Source organism: Hyperoodon ampullatus (assembly GCF_949752795.1).
Source record: "Hyperoodon ampullatus genome assembly, chromosome: 2".
In the NCBI taxonomy this organism is placed as follows: Eukaryota; Metazoa; Chordata; class Mammalia; order Artiodactyla; family Ziphiidae; genus Hyperoodon; species Hyperoodon ampullatus.
Window position 1 is genome coordinate 175,927,491 of NC_136915.1, and position 21,978 is coordinate 175,949,468.

General features: G+C 39.5%; 1 protein-coding gene across 1 annotated transcript in view; it reads left to right on the top strand.

Annotated features, from left to right (window-relative positions):
* The window catches only part of ACBD3 (acyl-CoA binding domain containing 3), a 33,252-nt gene extending 18,261 nt beyond the window's left edge, over positions 1-14,991 (top strand). The window contains exons 4-8 of the mRNA XM_079697313.1: positions 2,575-2,733; positions 4,476-4,650; positions 8,396-8,582; positions 10,491-10,775; positions 14,558-14,991. Coding sequence (XP_079553439.1) covers positions 2,575-2,733; positions 4,476-4,650; positions 8,396-8,582; positions 10,491-10,775; positions 14,558-14,769 — 1,018 coding nt within the window. The 3' untranslated portion in view covers positions 14,770-14,991. The remainder of the gene's footprint in view (positions 1-2,574; positions 2,734-4,475; positions 4,651-8,395; positions 8,583-10,490; positions 10,776-14,557) is intronic.
* Positions 14,992-21,978: the final 6,987 nt, after the last annotated feature.

Sequence of the window (21,978 nt, forward strand, 5' to 3'; positions counted from 1 at the left end):
CAGCATTCCTTTTGTGTTACTGCACTAGGTTTCTGAGCAAGCACAGTAAGCTCAGCCACCCCCCTCCTCCTTACCCTCTGGTCTGATACATCCTTTGCTGCTGCCTCCCTTGGGTTTCTAGAATATTCATACTCCATATCATGGTTATCAGCTGTGCTACATGGTAGACCTTATATAGGCATTTCATATTGGCTGTGGCTTCCAGATGGCTTATTATTTCCTGAGGTTGCATGGGGAGCTGTTGAATGTGCTGTTTCTATGTTTATGGGATTCTCTGTCATGGTTGTGAACTCAACAGAATTATAGTTAGCCCTTTATTTATTTATTTATTTTAATATTTGTTTATTTGGTTGCACCAGGTCTTAGTTGCAGCAAGCAGGCTCCTTAGGTGTGGCACGCAAACTCTTGGTTGCGGCATGCATGTGGGATCTAGTTCCTTGACCAGGGATCAAACCCGGGCCCCCTGCATTGGGAGCATGGAGTCTCAGCCACTGTGCCACCAGGGAAGTCCCCCAGCACTTTATTTATCTAGAGGTTATATTTTCAAGAACTTTGACAGTCCAAAATTTCTAGGTAATGAAAATAATGCTGTAACACCAATTTTCCCTCAGATTATATTATACTTACTTTAGAAACAGTTGGTTCTCTGGTTTCCCACCTTAACCTGGAATGGAAATAACATTAGAAGAGAAAATAGCCTAACAGTGAGGGAGGAGACAGAAACCATGAAAAATAGATGCAAGAATAATAAAAGTGTGGCAGTCAGGGCTAATGTGAAAGTAAACTTTCCATCACTGTATTATGACATGTACAATTTTTATGCTTGCAGTTATAACTCCTGAGTTACCAAGAGACAGAGTACTGGGTATAATTTATTTCTCTTTAAGAGAATAGAAAATATCTTAATACATTTCCAGAAGATACTTATCCAAAGGAAGATAGTTTTTAGCCAGAGAAAATGTTTTGATTCTTATGAGAATGGAATGAGGTTCCTTTACTGGAATTGATTTATGTGCTGCAGTCCATTGTGTAGTGATATTGGATCATTGAGGTGTAGCTGTGTCTTTGGAAGTAGTATATATTGCTTTTTTAAGGTCTTTTTTTAAAAAAAATTATTTATTTATTTATTTGGCTGCTCCGGGTCTTAGTTGCAGCATGCGGGCTCTTTTAGTTGCGGCATGCAAGATCTAGTTCCCTGCAGGGATTGAACCCGGGCCCCCTGCATTGGCAGCACAGAGTCTTAACCACTGCACCGCCAGTGAAGTCCCTTAAGTTCTTTTTTAATGATAAATTGAATATTTAAGTTACTGCTCAATATGTAAAACTATATTTTTCCTTTTAAAAATATACCTTTGTCATGAGATGAGGTCCATGTAGAATTCTTTTAAAGCATTTAAGACTAGACTTCCTCTATCCTGAAGCTTAAGCTCTGGTTTATGGAACATCTTGCCCTGTGTACTATCTGTGACATATAAAAAGTAGGTCATGTTATTGCTGTAGTTTGAGACTTGGTTGTGGCTCTGGTGTGTTAATCACTTACAGAAGTTTGGGGAGAAAAGTGGGGTAACCCAGACACTTCTCATGGAGGGCCATGAAATGGGGTCTTCTCTGAGACCCCTCAGAAGTCTTCTCTTTCATCCCATCTTCAACCTCCCTGCACTCCTCACAACTCTCAGCCCATATGGCATCCATTCCTAGTGCAACAGAGTCTGCTCTCCCTCGGGAGAGGGGCTGTGGTGGTGAGCAAGAGCTGGGTAAGGGCTGCACCTAGATCCCCAACTGTTCTTTTCTTTTTTTTAATTTCAGAAATTATACACGAATATAAGCAATATAAATGATTTTCCATTTATGGCAGTATATGAAGCACAAACTGAAAACCTTCCTTCCCACCTTACTTTTAGTCTCACTCTTCTCTCCGTAGATAATAGCGGACAGATTTCAGGTATATCTTTCCAGGCCTTCTTCTATTTATTTACCTGCTTTTTCCATTAAACATACATATTAAATGTCTTTACATATTGTGCCATGTAATCCTATTCTTTTTTTATGGCTACATGGCATTTCAGGGTGGATTATTCATTTTTCTACACATGTATTGCGTGCTTATTCTTTCCCACACTGTGGTAAGCCCTGAAGATATAGCAGTGTGAGGTGGGCAGTCTCTGCCCTTATGGAGCATGTACTTTAATGAGTAAGGCAGATGTATTGCTAACTTTATCACACAAATTTAATTTCAACCACAGCAGGTAGTATGAAGGAAAAGCTTGTGGTTGCTGTGAGCATATCTTAGAAGGGAGGTTTCAGGGTATCGTAATGTTTTAAGTGGTACCTTAACTGATGGACTCCTTTTTCTGTTGCTGTGCAGCAGTCATTGTTTTTGCTGTGATCTGTATATTTTGAGATTGACTCCATATGATAAATTTCTCCTCATGAAGTATATGTATTTCAAATTGTGATAAAATTATCACGATTCTCTAAAAAGCTTGTGTCAGTCTTCACTGGGAAGTAGTCTTAAATTATTTTTAAACGGGATTCTTTGTTTAGGGTTCATTCTCTCTGTCCTTTACCTTGTAGGAAGGAGGAGGAAGAGCGAAGGCGGCGTGAAGAGGAAGAAAGAGAACGTCTGCAAAAGGAGGAAGAGAAACGTAGGCAAGAAGAGGAAGAAAGGCTTAGACGGGAGGAAGAAGAGAGGAGGCGGATAGAAGAAGAGAGGCTTCGGCTGGAGCAGCAAAAGTACGCGTGTTGTGTGGCTTGTGTTTCACGACGAGCAGTGGATTGCCACACTGTTGTGCCTGACCATTTACCATTGTGTGCCTTGGAATAGTTCTCTGATTTGTTTGACTGGGAAGGCGACCAGCATTAGCTCCTTGCCATTTGTACCAATGATGTGTTACCAAGGAAGGCCTCATCTTAAGCATCATTTGGTTGCGAATGAAGAATGTATTAGAAGGATTTGGGATTTGCTCCCAGAACCCAGGCACTAGAATAGGAACTGAGGTTGCTTGCTTGCTCTCTGTCTTTGGGTCCACACAATCTCTTGTCTTTGCTTCTCTCAGCTATGTCTCTGTTTCATTCTTCCTGTTCTCTGCAAATTGTCACTCTGCTTTGGCATATGCAAGGCTATCCTAGCCAAGATTTATGTGGTCTTTGTTTTCATGCATCTGACAGAGACTGGCTGGCATATGAGAGACCCAGTTACAAATTCCCAGGCCAAAGGATCTAGTTGGTTCAGCCTGTGTCGGGTGTCTGTTCCTAGTCTCCTAGTACAGAACTTGGGAGCTGAAGCCATTTCTTATTCAGTAAGGGCTGTGAGAGCAGCTGTCTCAGAAGGGACTGGTTCTTCCAGAGGGAGCTGTGGGAATAAGGAGGAAGGGATTAACGCCCATAAAACACTGTGGGAAGAAGGCCTAGGGTTCTAGAGGTGGCATGGCATGTAGATTAAACCAGAGGACACGCGGGTCCATTGTTTTCTCCCCATTATTTCTGAGTAGTTCCTCAGAAAAGCTTCAAAGTGACCCAGGGCCTCAGTCTACCTTGGAGAGAGACTATGACTGCTACTCTTTTTGAGGGGAGAGGGGTGCCCTAGATGGACCCAGTGTCATGTTCTATTCAGGAGTTTGTGAGATTCTGCTTTGTTATTATCTTAACAGATGGCTTTGAGGTGTTTATGTTTGGTCACATGACTGAGTTAAGCATGTGGTTCCTCTGGAAAAAAAAAAAAGAAGAGTAATAGTTTACAGAAGTCAGTATCTCTAAACCAAGTGTGTCCAGATATTATCTTCAGTATCCCTCTTTAAGGCAGGCTTTACATTAAATGCCAAGGGCACTCAGATTTTCACTGGCTTTCTTTATACTTACCAGAGCCATCTGTAACATCTTTTAGCTCTTCTGCCTTTTCATGTATTTAGGTAGAGAAACCATGGCCAACAGTTAAATATCTCATCTCTGCCATAGATGACAACCCATCCTCTTACAACACCATGTTTAAAGAGTATAGGCTGGAGCCAGACTGCCTAGACTTGAATCCTGGCTCTGGCATCTACTAGCAGTGTAATCTCGGGCAAGTTACTGAACTCCTCCATTTCCTGCTTTGTGAAACCCTACCTCAGAGGGTGGTTGTGAGAACTAAGTGGGTTAGTACATGGAAGTGCTCTGAACACTGCATGGCACATAGTAAGGGCACAATAAATGTTAGCAGTTATGATGGTGATGATAATGATGGTGATGATGATATGCTTATTACTCTCCCTCTTCATCCCAAATTTTCCTTGAAAAACCTATGTGAAAAATTAGGGGCCAAGTTTATTTTCTTATTCTTTCTCTGGACCTAGGACACATGTTGATTGGTATACATTACTACCTTAGTCATTTTTAAGAGTTATGCATTATAAAAATCAATAACAAGGACATTTTATTTTGTCATGAACAATCAATCTCCTGTAGTCAGACTAGTGTATATTTTTTAATGTTTTTAGGCAGCAGATAATGGCAGCTTTAAACTCGCAGACTGCCGTGCAGTTCCAGCAGTATGCAGCCCAACAGTATCCAGGGAACTACGAACAGCAGCAAATTCTCATCCGCCAGTTGCAGGAGCAACACTATCAGCAATATATGCAGCAGTTGTATCAAGTCCAGCTTGCACAGCAACAGGTACGATAGATAACCCCCGAATTCAGCCATAGAGAGGGTTTTTAGTTTCATTGGAACGCAAGTTCTTTTTTAACAGTTGCTGATGAATTTTGCATTAGTTAGCCTCTCAGGTATAACGTAACTTTTAGATGACCTTTATTAAGGGAGATTTTAACATTGCACTGGCAATTATGAAAGGAAGCATATGATATCGAAGCAACAAATGATGTGGCCACTATTATATTGTCATAACTGTATTTGGGATTTGTATGGACCTAGTGTTATTCCAGTGAGTTTGACGTAGATTCTAATAGTGATCCTGGAACCATGAGGACTTGGGTGATTAGTGCCCCCACAGGCTTTGGTTCCACATAGGAATATGTGGTTTAGGGGAAGGACATGCGACTGGAGGTCACACACCACTTGGATTCTGTCCTGGCTTCGCCATTATCTTGTTTGATCTCAGGCAAGTTACCTATTGCTCTGATTTTTCCGCCTTTTCTCCCAGTCAGTAAGAATGGGCTATAAAATCCTGGTACTTGTTAACCTCACAGGACTATCAGAGGAATAAAATGAGAAAATAGTTACTCTGTGAAAGTATTTGGTACATAGGGAAGATAACTGATTTTACATTCATTTTTTTACATCTTTCAGAGGCATAAGATGCCTCCTTAAAAGTTAACCTAGCTAAGTTTACGTATTTAATTAATTTTCACTTATAAAGTAGTTACTACCTGTCCAAATACCTGAGTGAAGTAAAGTGTTGCAGGGAATTGCCTGGCGGTCCAGTGGTTAGGACTCGGCACTTGCACTGCCAGGGGCCCAGGTTCAATCTCTGGTCGGGGAACAAAGATTCCGCAAGCCACACGGCATGGCCAAAATAAAAAAAACAAAAAACACAAACTATGTTTCTCTGTAAATTTAATAAAATGTTTGTTTTTAAAAAAAAGGAAGAGAAGTGTTACATTATAGTTGCTCCATATTTCTTGTTAGGTGAAGTAATCTTTGTTGTTTTGCCAAGCTCTTTAAATTCCTTGAAAATTAATATCCTCACCTAAAATACGTTTTCCCCTGAGTCTTTAGCATTTAGTGAGCAGCTAAAAGGCACTGCAAGTTTTGTATAATCCATGAGAAGAGGAAAAGGATGTCAAACTAGAGTTACAAGATAATAAGTGGTATTTTGGAGGGATTTCTTTTCTGTCCTCTAAAGCCTGTTTCAACTTTAGCATATGACTCCCTGTTTCCTGCTTCTTTGATGGGCATTGAGATAATTTTTTAATAGGCTAGCTCATTACACACTGTCCTGCTTATAGGTTGCTATCACTTAGTCATAACAAAGTCAGGCATATAGGGGAAAACCAAAAACCTTTGAAACAGAATTGGAAAGCCATATTTTAGATTGCAGTGAACAAACTCAAGTTTATCAAATTGATTGGTTGTCTCTGGAAAGAGAGAAGGAGAGGGACTGGGGAAGGAGCAAAGGGAACTTCAGTCCCATAAAGTATTAATTTTTATATAAATACTGAACAAAATAACAAAATGGGAACACTTGTTAATTTGGGGGTGTGGTTACATGGGTGTTCGTTACATTGTTCCTGTGCCTTTCTGTTCTTTTTAAAACTTCCTGGAGTATAGAAGAGAGATTATGTAAATACATAATTACAATCTATTATATGTAATAGATGTATATTCATAGGCAGTGGGATCCCGGGGTAGGGAGTTGTTCATTCTGCTAGAGAGTTTCAAGAAAGGCTTGAAATGGAGAGGGACCATTTGAGCTGACCAATTGATCATCCACAGAAATGCTTTTTTTGCTTTCCTGTCATGCAGTGAATGTTCTGAGTGTGCTGACTTGTTTTGGTTGTATGCCCTTTTTCTTGAAGCTGGTACTCTTTTAGAAAACTGATGTGGAAATTACTGAGAATCTAGGCCTTGGAAGAAGGTATTTTAAACTCTTAAGTGTTTTGCCAACCTGCACTAGCAGCAGAGAGAGGCATTGCTGTTTAAGTAACTGGTTTGTAAATGATATGCCAAAATATATCATTATCCCTAAACCATGAAACTGTATTATAAAGGCTTTTTTTCCTATGTTTTCTTTCTTTTCTTTTTTAACTGTTGTAAATGTATGCTTACTTATTATAACTTAGTGTTTTAGTTTAAAAAGTTACTGAAATGCCCCAACACTCAACAGTAGATTGGATAAATAAATTTTGTATTTTCACAGTGGCATATCCTGTCGCAATGCAAACAAACAAAATACAGTTATAATTACTTGTGACTTAATAGATGAACCTCACAAACAAATGTTGAGTAAAAGAAGCCAGACACAAAAAAGAGCATATATTATACAATTTCCTGTATGTAAAGTTCAAAAACAGGCAAAGCCAAATCTGTAATATTACAAGTTAGAATAGTTGTTACCCTTGGGGGACTTTCTGGAAAGGGGTACCAGGAAGGGTTCTGACATGCAGATAATATCTTATTTTATTTTATTTTATTTATTTTTTGGCTGAGTTTGGTCTTTGTTGCTGCGTGCGGGCTTTCTCTAGTTGCAGCGAGAGGGGGCTATTCTTCTTTGTGGTGCGCGGGCTTCTCATTGCAGTGGCTTCTCGTTGCGGAGCGTGGGCTGTAGGTGCGCAGGCTTCAGTAGTCGCAGCAGGCAGGCTCAGTAGTTGTGGTTTGCGGGCTTAGTTGCTCCGCGGCATGTGGGATCTTCCTGGACCAGGGATCGAACCCATGTCCCTTGCATTGGCAGGCGGATTCTTAACCACTGCACCACCAGGGAAGACCCACAGGTAATGTCTTGATCTGGGCGTTGGTTACATGTGTATGTTTGGCTAATGAAAATTGATCAAGCTGTACATTTATGATTTGTATACTTTTCTGTATGTACATTATAATTCACAGTTCCCCCAAAAGTTACTCAAGTAATACTTAGGCATTTCTAGTAGTATTAATATTTATTCATCTTGATAGGAGAGGGATGTCCTAAAGTAGTTGTCCTTTAGATTTAAGATGTTTTTATTCTCCATTTTGACTCAGAGGACATTTTGATTTCATGTTTATGAACATACGTATTTTAATCATAATTATGTAAACAGTGATGAATTTTCATTAAGAAAGTCTTTTGACCTCAAACTCCATTTTATAAGCCTATTTAACTTTTAGGTCAATACTTTTTACATGATTAACAGTTTTTAGTTTAATCGTGATAAGAATTTTTCTGTATATAGTTTAGAGTGAAGATTTAACTTATTGATTACTTTTGTCCATATTTGTTGCTTTGGGGGCCCTTATCAGGTTTCACCAGTTATAGCTTCTGCCTGTATGAATTTTCTTCTGTGACCATTTATTTCTACCAAGTTTAATTTTTCTATCTGAATTTTATCAAGATTTTCTTTTATCAATTTTAAGAACAGATATTACTGTGTTCAGTTTTTACCTATAATAATTTTATTTTGGGTTGATTATTTCTACCTACTTTAATTTTTCCTGGTTAGTTTTTCTAGTGATCCTCAGGTCACAAAAATGTGATCCTCAGTTACAGTTTTTTTGTCCATGTTAATATTTTGACATTTTTAGCTATCAGTTTGATATTGTGATACTAATATTCATTATAGATAGGATAAAAACTGATAAAGTTTATTAGTAATTCCTTGGAGCTTCTTGATGGGGCAAAAACATAGGGTCAGAATGCATTTCAGGGCAAATGTCTGGTTTATTAACCTTCCTGGTCAGTGTATCTTCACTTTTTCTTGACTTATAGGCAGCATTACAGAAACAACAGGAAGTAGCAGTAGCTGGGGCTTCTTTGCCTACATCATCAAAAGTGAATACAACTACGCCAAGTGATATGATGTCAGTGAATGGACAGGCCAAAACCCATACTGACAACTCTGAAAAAGAGCTTGAACCAGAAGCCGCAGAAGAAGCCCTGGAGAATGGACCAAAAGGTATGGTTTGGCATATGTGCTCTTCCATCCACATGCTGTAATTCAGACTTCATGAAAAGCAAAAGTCAGGAAGTCAGGTTAATTAGTTTTTGAGAGCAATTACATATTTGTGAGAGTTGAATGCTTTTTCACTCTTTAGTCTGAATCTGGTGCTTCTGGTGACTCTTTGAATAGTTTAGAAGAGCAAATCAGATGTCCTTTGGACACTTTGGTTTGTCTTGTATATATTGGTTATCTGTTGCTGTGTGACACGCTGTACCTGAATTTAGCAGCTTAAAATAATAAACATTTATTATCTCTCACAGTTTCTGTGGGTCAGAAATTTTAGAGCTGCTTAAAACTGAGTGGCGGTGGCTCTGGTCTCTGATGAGGTTGTAGTCAAGATGTCGGCTGGGACTGCAGTCATGTGAAGGCTTGACTGGGACTAGAGGCTCTGCTTCCAAAGTGGTTCCCTCCCCTGACTGGCAAGTTCGTGCTGGCCGTTGGCAGGAGGGCCTCAATTCCTTGCCCCATGAAGCCTCTCCAAATGGCTGCTTGAGTGATCTCAACACAGTGGCTGGCTTCCCCCAGAGCACATGATGCAAAGGAAAACAAGGCAGAAGCGTCAGTGTCTTTTATGCCCTAGCTTTGGAAGTAATACATCCACACTTCTGCCATATTCTGTTGGTCCTGATGCATCTTGGGTGGTAACCTTACAAGTACATGAATACCCACAGGAGAGGATCACTGGGGGCCATCTTGTACATTGGCTGCCATATATTTACAATATATTTTTGAGACAAAAGTACCATGTTACCAATAAGAATTTAGGTTTTCAAAGGTCTGCTTACCTTTTCATGGGCAGCTCATTCATTCATTCAACAATTGGTTGAAGATTTTCTGAGTGTTGGGCTACAGTGGTGAAGCAAAATTACACACATAGAATGAAAATTGTGGCTATGGTAGGTACTGTGCTGGAGAGAAAGGTCTCTTATGATGTGAGAGCACATAATATGGGGGATGTGACCTAGTTAGAGAGGTCACCAGAGGTTTTCCTGGGGGAAGGGACACTTGAGCTGAGAGGTCTGAAGCAAGAGTAAGAGTTCACTAAGTAAAAAGGAAGAAGAGAACATTTCAGTGACGGTGATCGGAGATGGTGGTGTGGTTCATAAGAAAGTTGATTTCAGAGTTCTTCCTTGTTCTTTTTAGAACAAGTAACAGAATATAGTTTCAGAAAAGACCTTGAAATACCTTGGTTCACACAGCCTCCCCCCCTTTTTTTCCTATTAACAGTTTACCAGTATTTTCAAATGAATCTTTTGTCAAAGGCTCTGTGAATAACTCTGGAAAACCTGTTGAGTACACATAGATACTGCTCAGTAACAAGACTTTACCCATTTTTACTCAGTCGCTAGTGGTGCCATTCCTATCCAAGTTTTTCTCTTTCTTTGAGTTCTTTTAGAATAGCCCCTCCCCTAGAACTTTGGTTTACTCTGAGGTCAAGACTTTTTTCTGACAGAGAGACTGAAGTCAAAGCCCAGCTTTCTTTGTTCACATCCAAAAATGAATTTATTTCAAGTCCAGATCTCTCTTCTTTGTTAGAATGTTTCCCTGTCTCCAGCTAGGAAGTTTCCAAGGTCATTCTTCAATGCCCATATGCAATTAGAGTGTTGGAAAATATCCTTCTTAAGACTATGGATTGCATTCGTTACTTAAAGTGGTATGATGACCTCTGAATACCTGTGGCGTTGTTAAATGTAGTAATTTGGGGGGAGACTTCCATGGGGAGGCTTTTAAAGTTCTCAGTCTAAGGTAGACCAAATTGCACTTGGTGCCTTCATGTGACTGAGCAGGTCGTCCTATGCAAATGTTGCTGCCTACTGGTGAAGGCTCATCCTCTTTAGCCTTTGTAATTCCTGTTGCCTTTAGAATCTCTTCCAGTAATAGCAGCTCCATCCATGTGGACACGACCCCAGATCAAAGACTTTAAAGAGAAGATTCGGCAGGATGCGGATTCTGTGATTACAGTGGGCCGAGGAGAAGTGGTCACTGTTCGAGTACCCACCCATGAAGAAGGATCATATCTCTTTTGGGAATTTGCTACAGACAATTATGACATTGGGTTTGGGGTGTATTTTGAATGGACAGACTCTCCAAACACTGCTGTCAGCGTGCATGTCAGTGAGTCCAGCGATGACGACGAGGAGGAAGAAGGTAGAGCCATTGGTCCACATTCAGTAGCTGGGTTATGTGTTGGCAAAAATGCTAGCAGTTCAGATGTCAGCCAGCCATATGCTTCCTAATTAACACTTCCTCGACGGGAATCAGTCGCTTTGTTATTGGGACCTTGGGCTGAAAAGATTGTGAGAGAAGCTAGCCTCTTAAGGGACTGGGGCCTGAACGTGAATTTTTTTTAACACCAGGAAGGTCTGTTTGACAGTTTATTTTACCGCTTTCTGAATGCTGTTTTACTTCCAGCCTTGTGTGTTGAAAAGCCAAATGTGCAAGGCCATTTTGAAAAATTTTAAAAGAGCAAGCAACAAATTCTGCCAACTCTGAAATTTATTTAAATTTATATTTCTGATATCAGCTTTTTAGGTTGTTATTCTAAGATTTATTTTCTCTAACTAGACAAAATAGAGTGTTTCCAGTGACCATCTAAACTATCTTGGTCTAGGAAGTAGGTTGTGAAATGTACTGCTTACTAATTGAGAAGATGGTCTCTTCAGTTTTGTTACTATCCAGAAAAGTTAGAATGCAGGGCTTTTGTACACACCTAGTAAGCACTTAAGTATCTGTTGACTTGACTGAGAGTAATATGGAAAGAGTGCCCTGACTGGGAGAGTGGAAAAGTACCTTCAATTCTTGGCCCTAACTAACCTTTCAGGTGACTTGTAAACAAACTGCTTATTCTTGAAGAGTGTTGGTAATCACAGAGACTCCATTGGGATACGTTTAAAGAGGTAGTTGTTGGAAGGTGCATGGAGGGGGGCTAAAAGTTCAATCAGCTTTTGATATACAAGTTCAGTTACATCACCAAGACAGTCTAGGCCCTTTAGGGTCGTGTATGGCAACACACACACATGGGCCAGTGTCATTTAGGAGCTACTTTGTCTTACATGGCGTTTTGTTTTCAGCAAATCTTTATTTCTAAGTACCACCAGCAAGGTAAAGCATTGCCCATAAATACTACTAATGGAACCAGAAAGAAAAAAAATGTAAGAATGGGGGGAAAAAAAAGCAGAGGTGAGAGAGAGACCTGAGATTGCAGGGCAGGTGCCACTACCATTGTCTTAAGTGCCCCTCAGCAACATCGGGACCAGTAACTAAGCCATTTACTAGCCTTTCTGATGCACATGGGGACTCACTAAAATCAGATGGTTTGCAAATGTTTGGGAAGGGAAGTTTGTTTTTTTTTTCTTTTTAAATTTATTTTTTATACAGCAGGCTCTTATTATCTATTTTATACATATTAGTGTATACCTGTCAAGGGAAGGGAAGTTTTTGTTGCATGTGCAAATTACTGTACTTTGTGAATAGTAAGAAGAATTCTCTGTTAAGAAATGGGTTGAGGTAATATATTTCTCCTGGCTTGTAAGCTATAGGTAGCTTTTAAAGGAGATTACTTCCTAGCCTGAGCCCTCAGCTGATTATCATTTTGGGGTTATTGCTGTTGGGAAGAGCACTGGCAAAAATGGCTGGAGTCCAGTGCCTGACTAGAGGTAACACATCCTTGACCTTTGCTCTAATGTATGATAGCCCTCAAATGGAAAATGGCATTACCTATCCTTGTGCTGTTCCTAATCATAAAATGACTTGCAACTAAAACTAACCCATTAAAACCTCTACATTAACAGTAACGACAGTGAGGGGAGTTCCCTGGTGGCCTAGTGGTTAGGATTCTGGGCTCTTACTACTATGGCCCGGGTTCAGTCCCTGGTCAGAGAACTGAGATCCTGCAAGCTGTGTGGTGTGGCCAAAACAAAAAACAAAAAAAAAAAGCACAACACTGAGGATTTATTGCTCCCCAGAATTGTTTCCTAAGAGTGAGCCTGTCTCCTTTTTGAAGATTTATCTCACAAATGGCTTTTAGCCATATGCCTCCTTATGGAGGCTACTGTGCCACCATGTCTTATCCACATTGTGTATTTTATTTTATGGGGGGTCCTTTTAGCTTGGTTTAAGATGGAAGAGGAGTCCAATTTTTATGTTTGTTGCTTTAGTTTTTCTCCATTAGGTCTTGATTGAAAGATGGAGGAGTTTGTTTTCTCTGAAGAAAACATAATGGTAATCCATCCTCCTGCTGTAATTCTCCACTTGATTGTTTCCAGGTCCCAAGTCTTTGCTTAGATTGATGAAAGATGCATTGTTCGTCTATCCCAGTAACCTTTAGTTTTATAGATTTTGAACAAAATTTGGATCTTGAATTAGTGGGGCCTGATAATCTGTTTCATGGATATTCTTATGGGCAGTAGTGTATAATTTGAATGGCTTGTATTTCTCATTTGCAAATGGAGGACATTTAATTTTCAAGTAGTATTGCTGTGATAAAGCAAATCTAATTTGGGCCCGTTTATAAGTGTCATCTACTTTTTCTTTTTTTTTTTGCGGTACACGGGCCTCTCACTGTTGTGGCCTCTCCCGTTGCGGAGCACAGGCTCCGGATGCGCAGGCTCAGCGGCCATGGCTCACGGGCCCAGCCGCTCCACGGCATGTGGGATTTTCCCGGACCGGGGCACGAACCCGTGTCCCCTGCATCGGCAAGCGGACTCTCAACCACTGCGCCACCAGGGAAGCCCTCATCTACTTTTTTTAAATCAACTTTTCATTTTAGAATAGGTTCAGATTTACAGAAATATTGTAAAGATAATACAAAGAGTTCCTATGTACCTGACAACCCAGTTTCCCCTATTATTAACATCTTGCATTGTACTGTGGTATGTTCATCATAGCTCATGGACCAATATTGATACATGATTAACTAAAGTCCATATTTATTCAGATTTCCTTAATTTTTCCTAATGTTCCAGGATCCCATCCAGGATGCCACATTACAGTCACCACGTCTCCTTAAGCTCCTCTAGACTGTGAGAGTTTCTTAGACCTTCCTGGTTTAAATTCCTAGTAGTGGCCCATTGACAGTCGTCACATAATTGACTCATGTCTCTGTAATTCATTCTGCCATGTTATAAACCTGAAAGTCTTTTAAAATCTACGCTGAGTATTCCCTTGATCTATTTTCCTTGAGGCTGTTTATATTTAATATGTTAAACTGAGACTTTTAAACTGGTTCATAGTTCTCATTCCTATAGGTTTCTACAGGTTTTTTGTTTTTTTTTCCTAACCTCATATCATTACAGTTCAGAAAACTATTAACTGGGGCAAACCTAGAATCAGAGCTTATATTTTGCCACTGAGATCATCCCTGGGTTTCACAGGCCTAGTGAAAATAATTGAATTTTCAGAGTGTCTGTGAATGTCTACCTCTCTAGTGTGGCTTTTTCATTTTACTCTTTATATTTCAGATAAACAGAAAATAATAGTCCTCATAAGCTCCCTTCCCACCTTCCTAAAACAAGAGAGGACTTTCATATTGTTGAGAAGAGGAGGATCAGAGTAACATTTTCCCTGGTCTCACTCAGATCAGTGAGATTCCACCTGTTGGGAGGAATTAGGAATTGAGTGGATGTGGAAGGGAAAAAGTGGGGCTCAGAAATAGGAGCAATGGTCTGAGTACAGAGAGGGAGAGAGGATGCTGACTGCTGCCACCACCAGATGTTTGCCACTGGGCTTCCAGGGCCCAGACAATGCTTGGTACATAGCAGCTGCTCAGGTATAGAAGAAATCAACATGTTTGCCTGCAGAAAGTTGTAGAATGGATTGAGAGAATTCCTAATGAGCAATTTCTCAAAGAAAGGATGGAGTTTAAGATGCCTGAGGCAAATGTGGTTTTCCTGGATCTGTTCACACTGACATGTCTCCATTCTTTCTCATAGAAAACATCAGTTCTGAAGAGAAAGCCAAAAAGAATGCCAACAAGCCTCTACTGGACGAGATTGTGCCTGTGTACCGACGGGACTGTCATGAAGAGGTGTATGCTGGCAGCCACCAATATCCAGGGAGAGGAGTCTACCTCCTAAAGTTTGACAACTCCTACTCTTTGTGGAGGTCAAAATCGGTCTACTACAGAGTCTATTATACTAGATAAAGATGTTACAGAGTCTGGAGTCTAGGGTTGGGCAGAAGATGGCATTTAATTTGGAAATATCTTTTGACTTTTGTGGAGCATTGCAGTCTGTGTTTACCCTATTGATTTCGGTCTGATGGTTTGTGACTCTTCTTGGGAATCAGGATTTCCTTGAAACTCTTGAGCATTAGTACTTTGGGGTTAAAGGGACTCCTCAGACTCATCCAGCCCTTTGGTGCTGACCAGCAGAGTCACAAGTGGATGCTGACGTTACATGAGCTACATGTTAAATTTTTAAAGTCTCCGAAATAAAACAGCTCAACATTGACCCCACCTGGCTGATGGTTAGTGCATTGCTGCCTGCTCTGTGTTTTATGAGAGCACTTAGTTCCTTTACAGTGCCCTCTGAGTTGAAATCCTTTGTTAGTAGTTGACATGAGGTACATCTGACTTTGCTCGAAGGTCACCATTTTTAAAACTTAAAAACTTAAGACCTCACGGATTATAATAGAAAAAGAAATTGCCTCAACTTGATCTTGTTCTGAATGACCCAGATTGTTTTTGCTTTGGGTGCAGCTGTTCAGTTCGGAGTTATGTTACAGATAATTATTTTCTGAATAATCTTAATATAGAGTGTTCAAACCTGATTGATAATTGAAGTATCAAGATACATAGAACACTTCAAACATCCATCTTAGCAAGTCTCCACAAACTCTTGGCCATTTTCTCTTCATCTGGTATTCATAACTACCAGTAGCAATGCAAAATTAATTCATTTTTGCCTTGATTTGGCTTTATAGAGCATCTCAAATTGAAACTGTTTTCTACACAAGCATATAGTTAGGGATTTTGTAAACTTAAAATGACACCTACTGAATTAAAATATATAAAGTCATTTAAATATAACTCAGTGTATGGGGAATAACATTGCACTAATATGGAAATCACTGCCAGAGACAGTCCATTTTCTTTTCATTTGATACTACTTAGGCATACACCCTACATGATTCCAGTTGGGAATTACGAGAAAGAGTTGGAAATGCGTATGCCTGTACTTAAATTTTTTTATAGCTTTAATCTGTATTATGTTTTCATTGATGGGAAGAAGTACATCTTTGTTTTCCTTACTGAAAACAAATATGGATTAATTGCCTCAAATTTGTATAAGTGATTGACTCATCGTCTGGAGATTCTTGTTTTCAGAAGGGAGGGTGGTATAGATAGAAAAATCACAAAGATGGCAATATACACATAATGCTGTTATTATATGTTGTTACTGAAATACTTAGATTTTTAAAATCTCAAATCACAAATCACTTCTTGTAGGAGGGTTTCCATTGATTAGCTGCAGTGTATACAATTCACTACATATGGGGCTGTTTGTTTTTTGTGTGCTGCATTTCTTTCTGTTTATCAATACCTGGTTTTGTACATATCTAACTCTGTACTCTTTTGGTTGTTCAGAAACTGGATTATTTTCTCCTAAGCGATGTTTAATGTGTGTTTTTTAATTTTGATTTCAGTAGTCCTAGCTTATGGATGTCCGTACTGTTACACCAGAAGGTTTGTCAAGCTGTCCATCAGCTCTCATGTGTACATGGTTTAGAAACCTTGGGGTTAGGCACTTCCTGGCTTTTTTTTTTTTAATGAGAAAACACTGTATTTAAAATGTAAAATAAACTTTTAAGAAGCAGGCACTAATATATATTTCTTCCAGCCTTTGATTACAGATTTTTCCTTGCACATGTTAAGATGAATTATCCTCCAAAAATATTGTTCTTGGGAGCAGTGTATGTTACTTGACATAGCGGCAATTCCTGTCACATGTTCATGTCAGAATATTTTTGGTTTTAAACTTTTTTATTGCCTTTGGCTGTTGATTAGTATATTACAAGTGCGATTTCAAAAAGATCTTGAAAATAATATATTTAATCAATTAAAATGTTTATCTGTATCTTGTTGATGTTTCATTAATATAGTTACTCTTTGAAGCATTAGTTCTGTATTTCATCATTTGGGTAGGACAGGAAATGTTTTAAGTGATCTTTTCTGTTTTAGAAAGTTAAACAGCAAAAAACTATTTCTGGCTAATTATTTCGTTTCTGCTGTGAATTACCCTAGTTTGTTAAAATAGGTTAACAGTTTTTCAGACTTCTTGATTGAAGGGAAAACGCCGACTTTTCTTATTGACAGTAACATAAAAGTATTTCCCCTTCCAAACTATTTGTGTACCATGTTCCTTGAAGATGGAATATGCTCCTTTAAAATATCTCCTGAGGGGCTTCCCTCGTGGCGCAGTGGTTGAGAGTCCGCCTGCCGATGCAGGGGACACAGGTTCGTGCCCCGGTCCGGGAAGATCCCACATGCCGCGGAGCGGCTGGGCCCGTGAGCCATGGCCGCTGAGCCTGCGCGTCCGGAGCCTGTGCTCTGCAACGGGAGAGGCCACAACAGTGAGGCCTGCGTACTGCAAAAAAATATATATATATATCTCCTGAGGTGTGGCGCCTGGGAAGCAGCAATGAGAGGCATGCCCCAGTCAGTGTGATGTGGAGTGCCACAAACTGTTCTAAAAATGACCCCACTGAAATGCACGGTCACTTGGACATTAATTTTTTTTTCCCCTTTGGAAATTTGGAGAGGCTAGATGAGGTTACCATCTTTTTTTTTTTTTTCCCTCTCTGTGTAGTTTGTTGCTACGATGAAGGCAGATCATGGAACAGTTAAGGAGAGTTGTTGATGTGTGAGCACATCTTAGAAACCATGCTACTGAGTCTTGACCATCTGCTTTATGGAAGAGAAGAAACAATTAGTTCAAAATAGCAAATGATTGCTAATAATTCCTTGGGACTTAGAGTGCAGTAGTCTATAGCCAAAGCCATCTTTGTTTGTGTCCTCAGCTCCTTCTCAGTTCAGCACTTCTGTCAGCAACCTAAAAATGTATGCATGTATTCCTGGGGTAGCACAAATCCTAAGTTCATTTCCATTCACTAACTTTTCAAAATGTGTATGAATAAATATTGGACTTTAATCTCCATACATTTGCCTAGGGTTCCTCAACTTTCTTATTGAAAGTTTTTTAAGACCAAGTTGATTATTGTCCTTTCAACACCCTTATTTTGAGTTTATTACATTTTTTTCAGTTGCTTATTATATTGCTTGATTTGTTTTGTAATTAGAGATGTAAGCACTAGCTCTGTTTTTATTAGTTGACATGTCACTTGTAAGTTGCAAATTGATTAGGGTACTTAATTTAGTACAGAAAACTAAGTGGCTGACTTTTTCAGAACTGACATTGGCATTTGGACTCAGGCAGTCCAAACATGGGGTAAACCTGTAAACTGAGCAGTTAACTCATCTGTGTTGAAAGCTTGTGTGTGGTTGCTTAGTTCAACCCTACAGTGAACTGGTGATTTGCAAGTCTGTTTCTGAAAAGAGCAAGTACAAATTTGATTACAAATGCCAATTTTTTTAACCTTTCTTTATGGCATATCTGTACAATTATAACAATTTTTACCCTTTTCTAAGATCATTAATTTAAATATATCCAGTATGAAGATAACATAACTTTGGGGGGGGCATGGCAAAATGCAGAAATATAAACATGTTTTTCAAAAGGTCTACATTTTGGAACTTAAAATTTCAGGTTGCGTTTTGGAGAACATTTCCTGTTAGTAGGTGTGGGTCTACTGTGTTCTTTCAATCTGCTCTATGTTCTTCTGTGGAGTGGCTCTTTGACTGTTTTTTGTTAGTGAACATTTTTGGTTACTTCTGATTTTTTTCTTATAAATGGTGTTCCAGTGAACACTCTTTTATATGTCTCTGCATATGTGCATGACTTTTTCAAGAGTAATACCAAGTAGTGGAATAGTGGAATTGCTGGATAAGTTCTGTGCTTTTTTTTTTTTTTTTTTTTGGCCACATCGCGTGGCATATGGGATCTCAGTTCCCCGATTGAACCTGCGCCCCCTGTATTGGAAGCACAGAGTCTTAACCACTGGACTGCCAGGGAAGTCCAGTTCTGTGCATTTTTTATTTTATTTGTCCTCCAAAGTGGCTGAACTAATTTCCCCTCTAATACACTATGGTGGGTAGCATCTGAGAATACTGTTTTTTCTCTTTTAACACTTGATATTATCAGACTTAAGTTTTGGTTAATCTGATGGGTGAAAAATGGAATTTCATTTTGTGTGTTTCCCTGATAACCAGTAAGATTAAGCATCCGTTTTTATTGTTATATGTATTTCTTCTCCTATAAATTGCCTGTTTATGTCCTTTACCAATTTTCAGCTGGGTAATTTTATGTTGATTTATTAGCATTTAAAAAAATAGTTCGTATACTTATACATTATATGTAAGTATTTTCTCCCAGTTTATTGCTAGCCTGTTAATTTTGTTTATGGTGTTTTTGGTGTGTGTATGTCTGTTTGGTCATAGAAGTTATAAACTGTGTTGTCAGTTTTATTCAGTTTTTTCCTTTATGGCTTTTGCTTATTTCCATATATATATGAGTTTGTCTGTGAACTTTGTTCCATTTATCTGTTTGACCATATATGTGCTAATACTACACTTTGAATACCTGTAGGTTTAAAATATATTTTGATACAAGGTGAATCTCCTCTGTTCTTTTGATACTTTTTCTTGGCTATTTTTGTACCCTTCTTCCATATGAATTTAATCATTAGGGTGTCATATCGATATTTCATGAAAAATCTTGTTGGGATTTACATTACAATACTGTGTTGAATTTCTAGATTAATTGGCAGAGATTCAGCCACTGATTTTTAGTGTAGTTTAGATTGCCTTTCTAAAGAAAGGTGGATAGTTCTTTGTTCATCTTTTACTTATTTTTTAATTTATTTTTTGCGGCACGCGGGCCTCTCACTGTTGTGGCCTCTCCCATTGCGGAGCACAGGCTCCGGACGTGCAGGCTCAGTGGCCATGGCTCACGGGCCCAGCTGCTCCGCGGCATGTGGGATCTTCCCAGACCGGGGCACGAACCCGTGTCCCCTGCATCGGCAGGCGGACTCTCAACCACTGCGCCACCAGGGAAGCCCCAGTTCTTTGTTCTTAAATGGTAATTTCAGTAGAAGAAATGGAAAATACAACCCTTAAGTGGTCTTTCCTGCCATAATTAATTAGAATACTGGCTAATCTGGGACAACACTCAAAAATAAAGTAGTTCAGATAAGATAGTTGTTGTCTCATACAGGCCAAAGGAGGCAAGTGTTGCAGGGCAGGTGGGCCGCAGTATTTGATGAAGTGATTGAGAGCCCCAAATTCCTAAAATGTTAACTGCTCCACCATCCTGGGGAATATTGTTTCTGTGTGCATGGTTAGACTCAGGCTTGCTGGGATTACATTCCCGATTCAGCTAGGGTGGGGGGAGGGGTCCATGACTAGTTTTAAAGAGAAAACCCCTATTTCTTTTCATTTTCCATTAGCAAGTACTTAAGTTACACGGCCGTCTCTAGCTGGGCGGTCTTGTGCACAGCCAAAACTTGGAACTTGGAGAGGGGTGAGTGTGTTTATTATGAAAAGGAAATGGATTCTAGTGGACAGTGAGCAGACTTGGGTTTATCAAGTGAGTTTTTTTTTAACAGTATTTTTTTTTTTAAATTATTTTATTTTGGCTACATTGGGTCTTTGTTGCTGCATGAGGGCTTTCTCTAGTTGCGGCGAGCAGGGGCTACTCTTCATTGCGGTGCGCGGGCTTCTCACTGCAGTGGCTTCTCTCGTTGCGGAGCACGGGCTCTAGGCGCAAGGGCTTCAGTAGTTGTGTTGTGCGGGCTCAGTAGATGTGGCGCACGGGCTTAGTTGCTCTGCGGCATGTGGGATCTTCCTGGAGCAGGGATCAAACCCGTGTCCCCTGCGTTGGCAGGTGGATTCTTAACCAGTGCGCCACCAGGGAAGTCCCCAAGTGAGTTTTAAAATATATAACTTTCATTGATTTTTTTTCCATTATAAAAGCCATACCCATTTACTATAGAAGATTTAGACAGTATACATAGGTGAAAAGAATAAAATTATAAACCTACCACTAGGAGATAATAGTTATCATTTGGGAATTTTCCTTCTGATCTTTTTTTCTAATTTTCAATTACGATATAATTCTAGTGTACATTAAAGTATAGAGCATAACATGACTACTCATGTACCCAGCACCCCCTTTGGTCATATTTGCCATTTTGCCTTATTTGCTTCAGATCTTGTCTAATTAAATAAAACATTAATGAAAAAGTTTGAGCCTTGTGTACCTTTCCCTGATTACCAATCCTCTTTCTTCCTCCCAAAGATAATCATTATTCTGATTTTTATGTTTATCATTCCATATGCCTTTTTTTAAATAAATAAATTTATTTATTTATTTTTGGCTGCATTGGGCCTTCGTTGCTGCGCGCGGGCTTTCTCTAGTTGCGGCGAGCAGGGGCTGCTCTTCATTGTGGCGCATAGGCTTCTCATTGTGGTGGCTTCTCTTGTTGTGGAGCATGGTCTCTAGGCATGCGGGCTTCACTAGTTGTGGCTTGTGGGCTCTAGAGCACAGGCTCAGTAGTTGTGGCTTACGGGCTTAGTTGCTCCGCGGCATGTGAGATCTTCCCAGACCAGGGCTTGAACCTGTGTCCCCTGCATTGGCAGGCCACTGTGCCACGAGGGAAATCCCCTGTATGCCTTTTATAATAATGTGTGTTGCCAGAAAAGTTTGATTGCCAGAATAGTACAGTTTTACAGAATCCTTTTTGAATTTTATATAAAATGATATCATTTTATGTTTTTTCTGATCTGCATTGTTTTTAGTGATTACCTTCATATAGTTCTACGCTTAGAGTAATCCATCATGTGGATACTATATAACGCCATGTAGTCATTCTCCTGCTGTTGGATGTTTAGGGTTTTTTCAGGTTTCCACTATTATAAATATTCTTGTAGATGACTACTTATGCTCATGTGCAAGAGTTTCTCTAGTGTATATATCAAGAAATAGAATTAAGTCATAAGCTACATGGATCTTCAACTATTCTGGATAATGCAGAATTACTCTTCAAATGATTGTGCCAATTTAAACTCCCAAAAGCAATATACAGGGGTGCCTGTGTTCCACATCTTTACTGACAGTTGTCAGATTTTGTATTTACCAATTGGATGGATATAAAACAAAATCTCATGTGTGGTTTAATTGCACGTCCTTAATAACCAGTGAGGATAAGCATTTCTTCATGTTACTGGCCTTTTGTG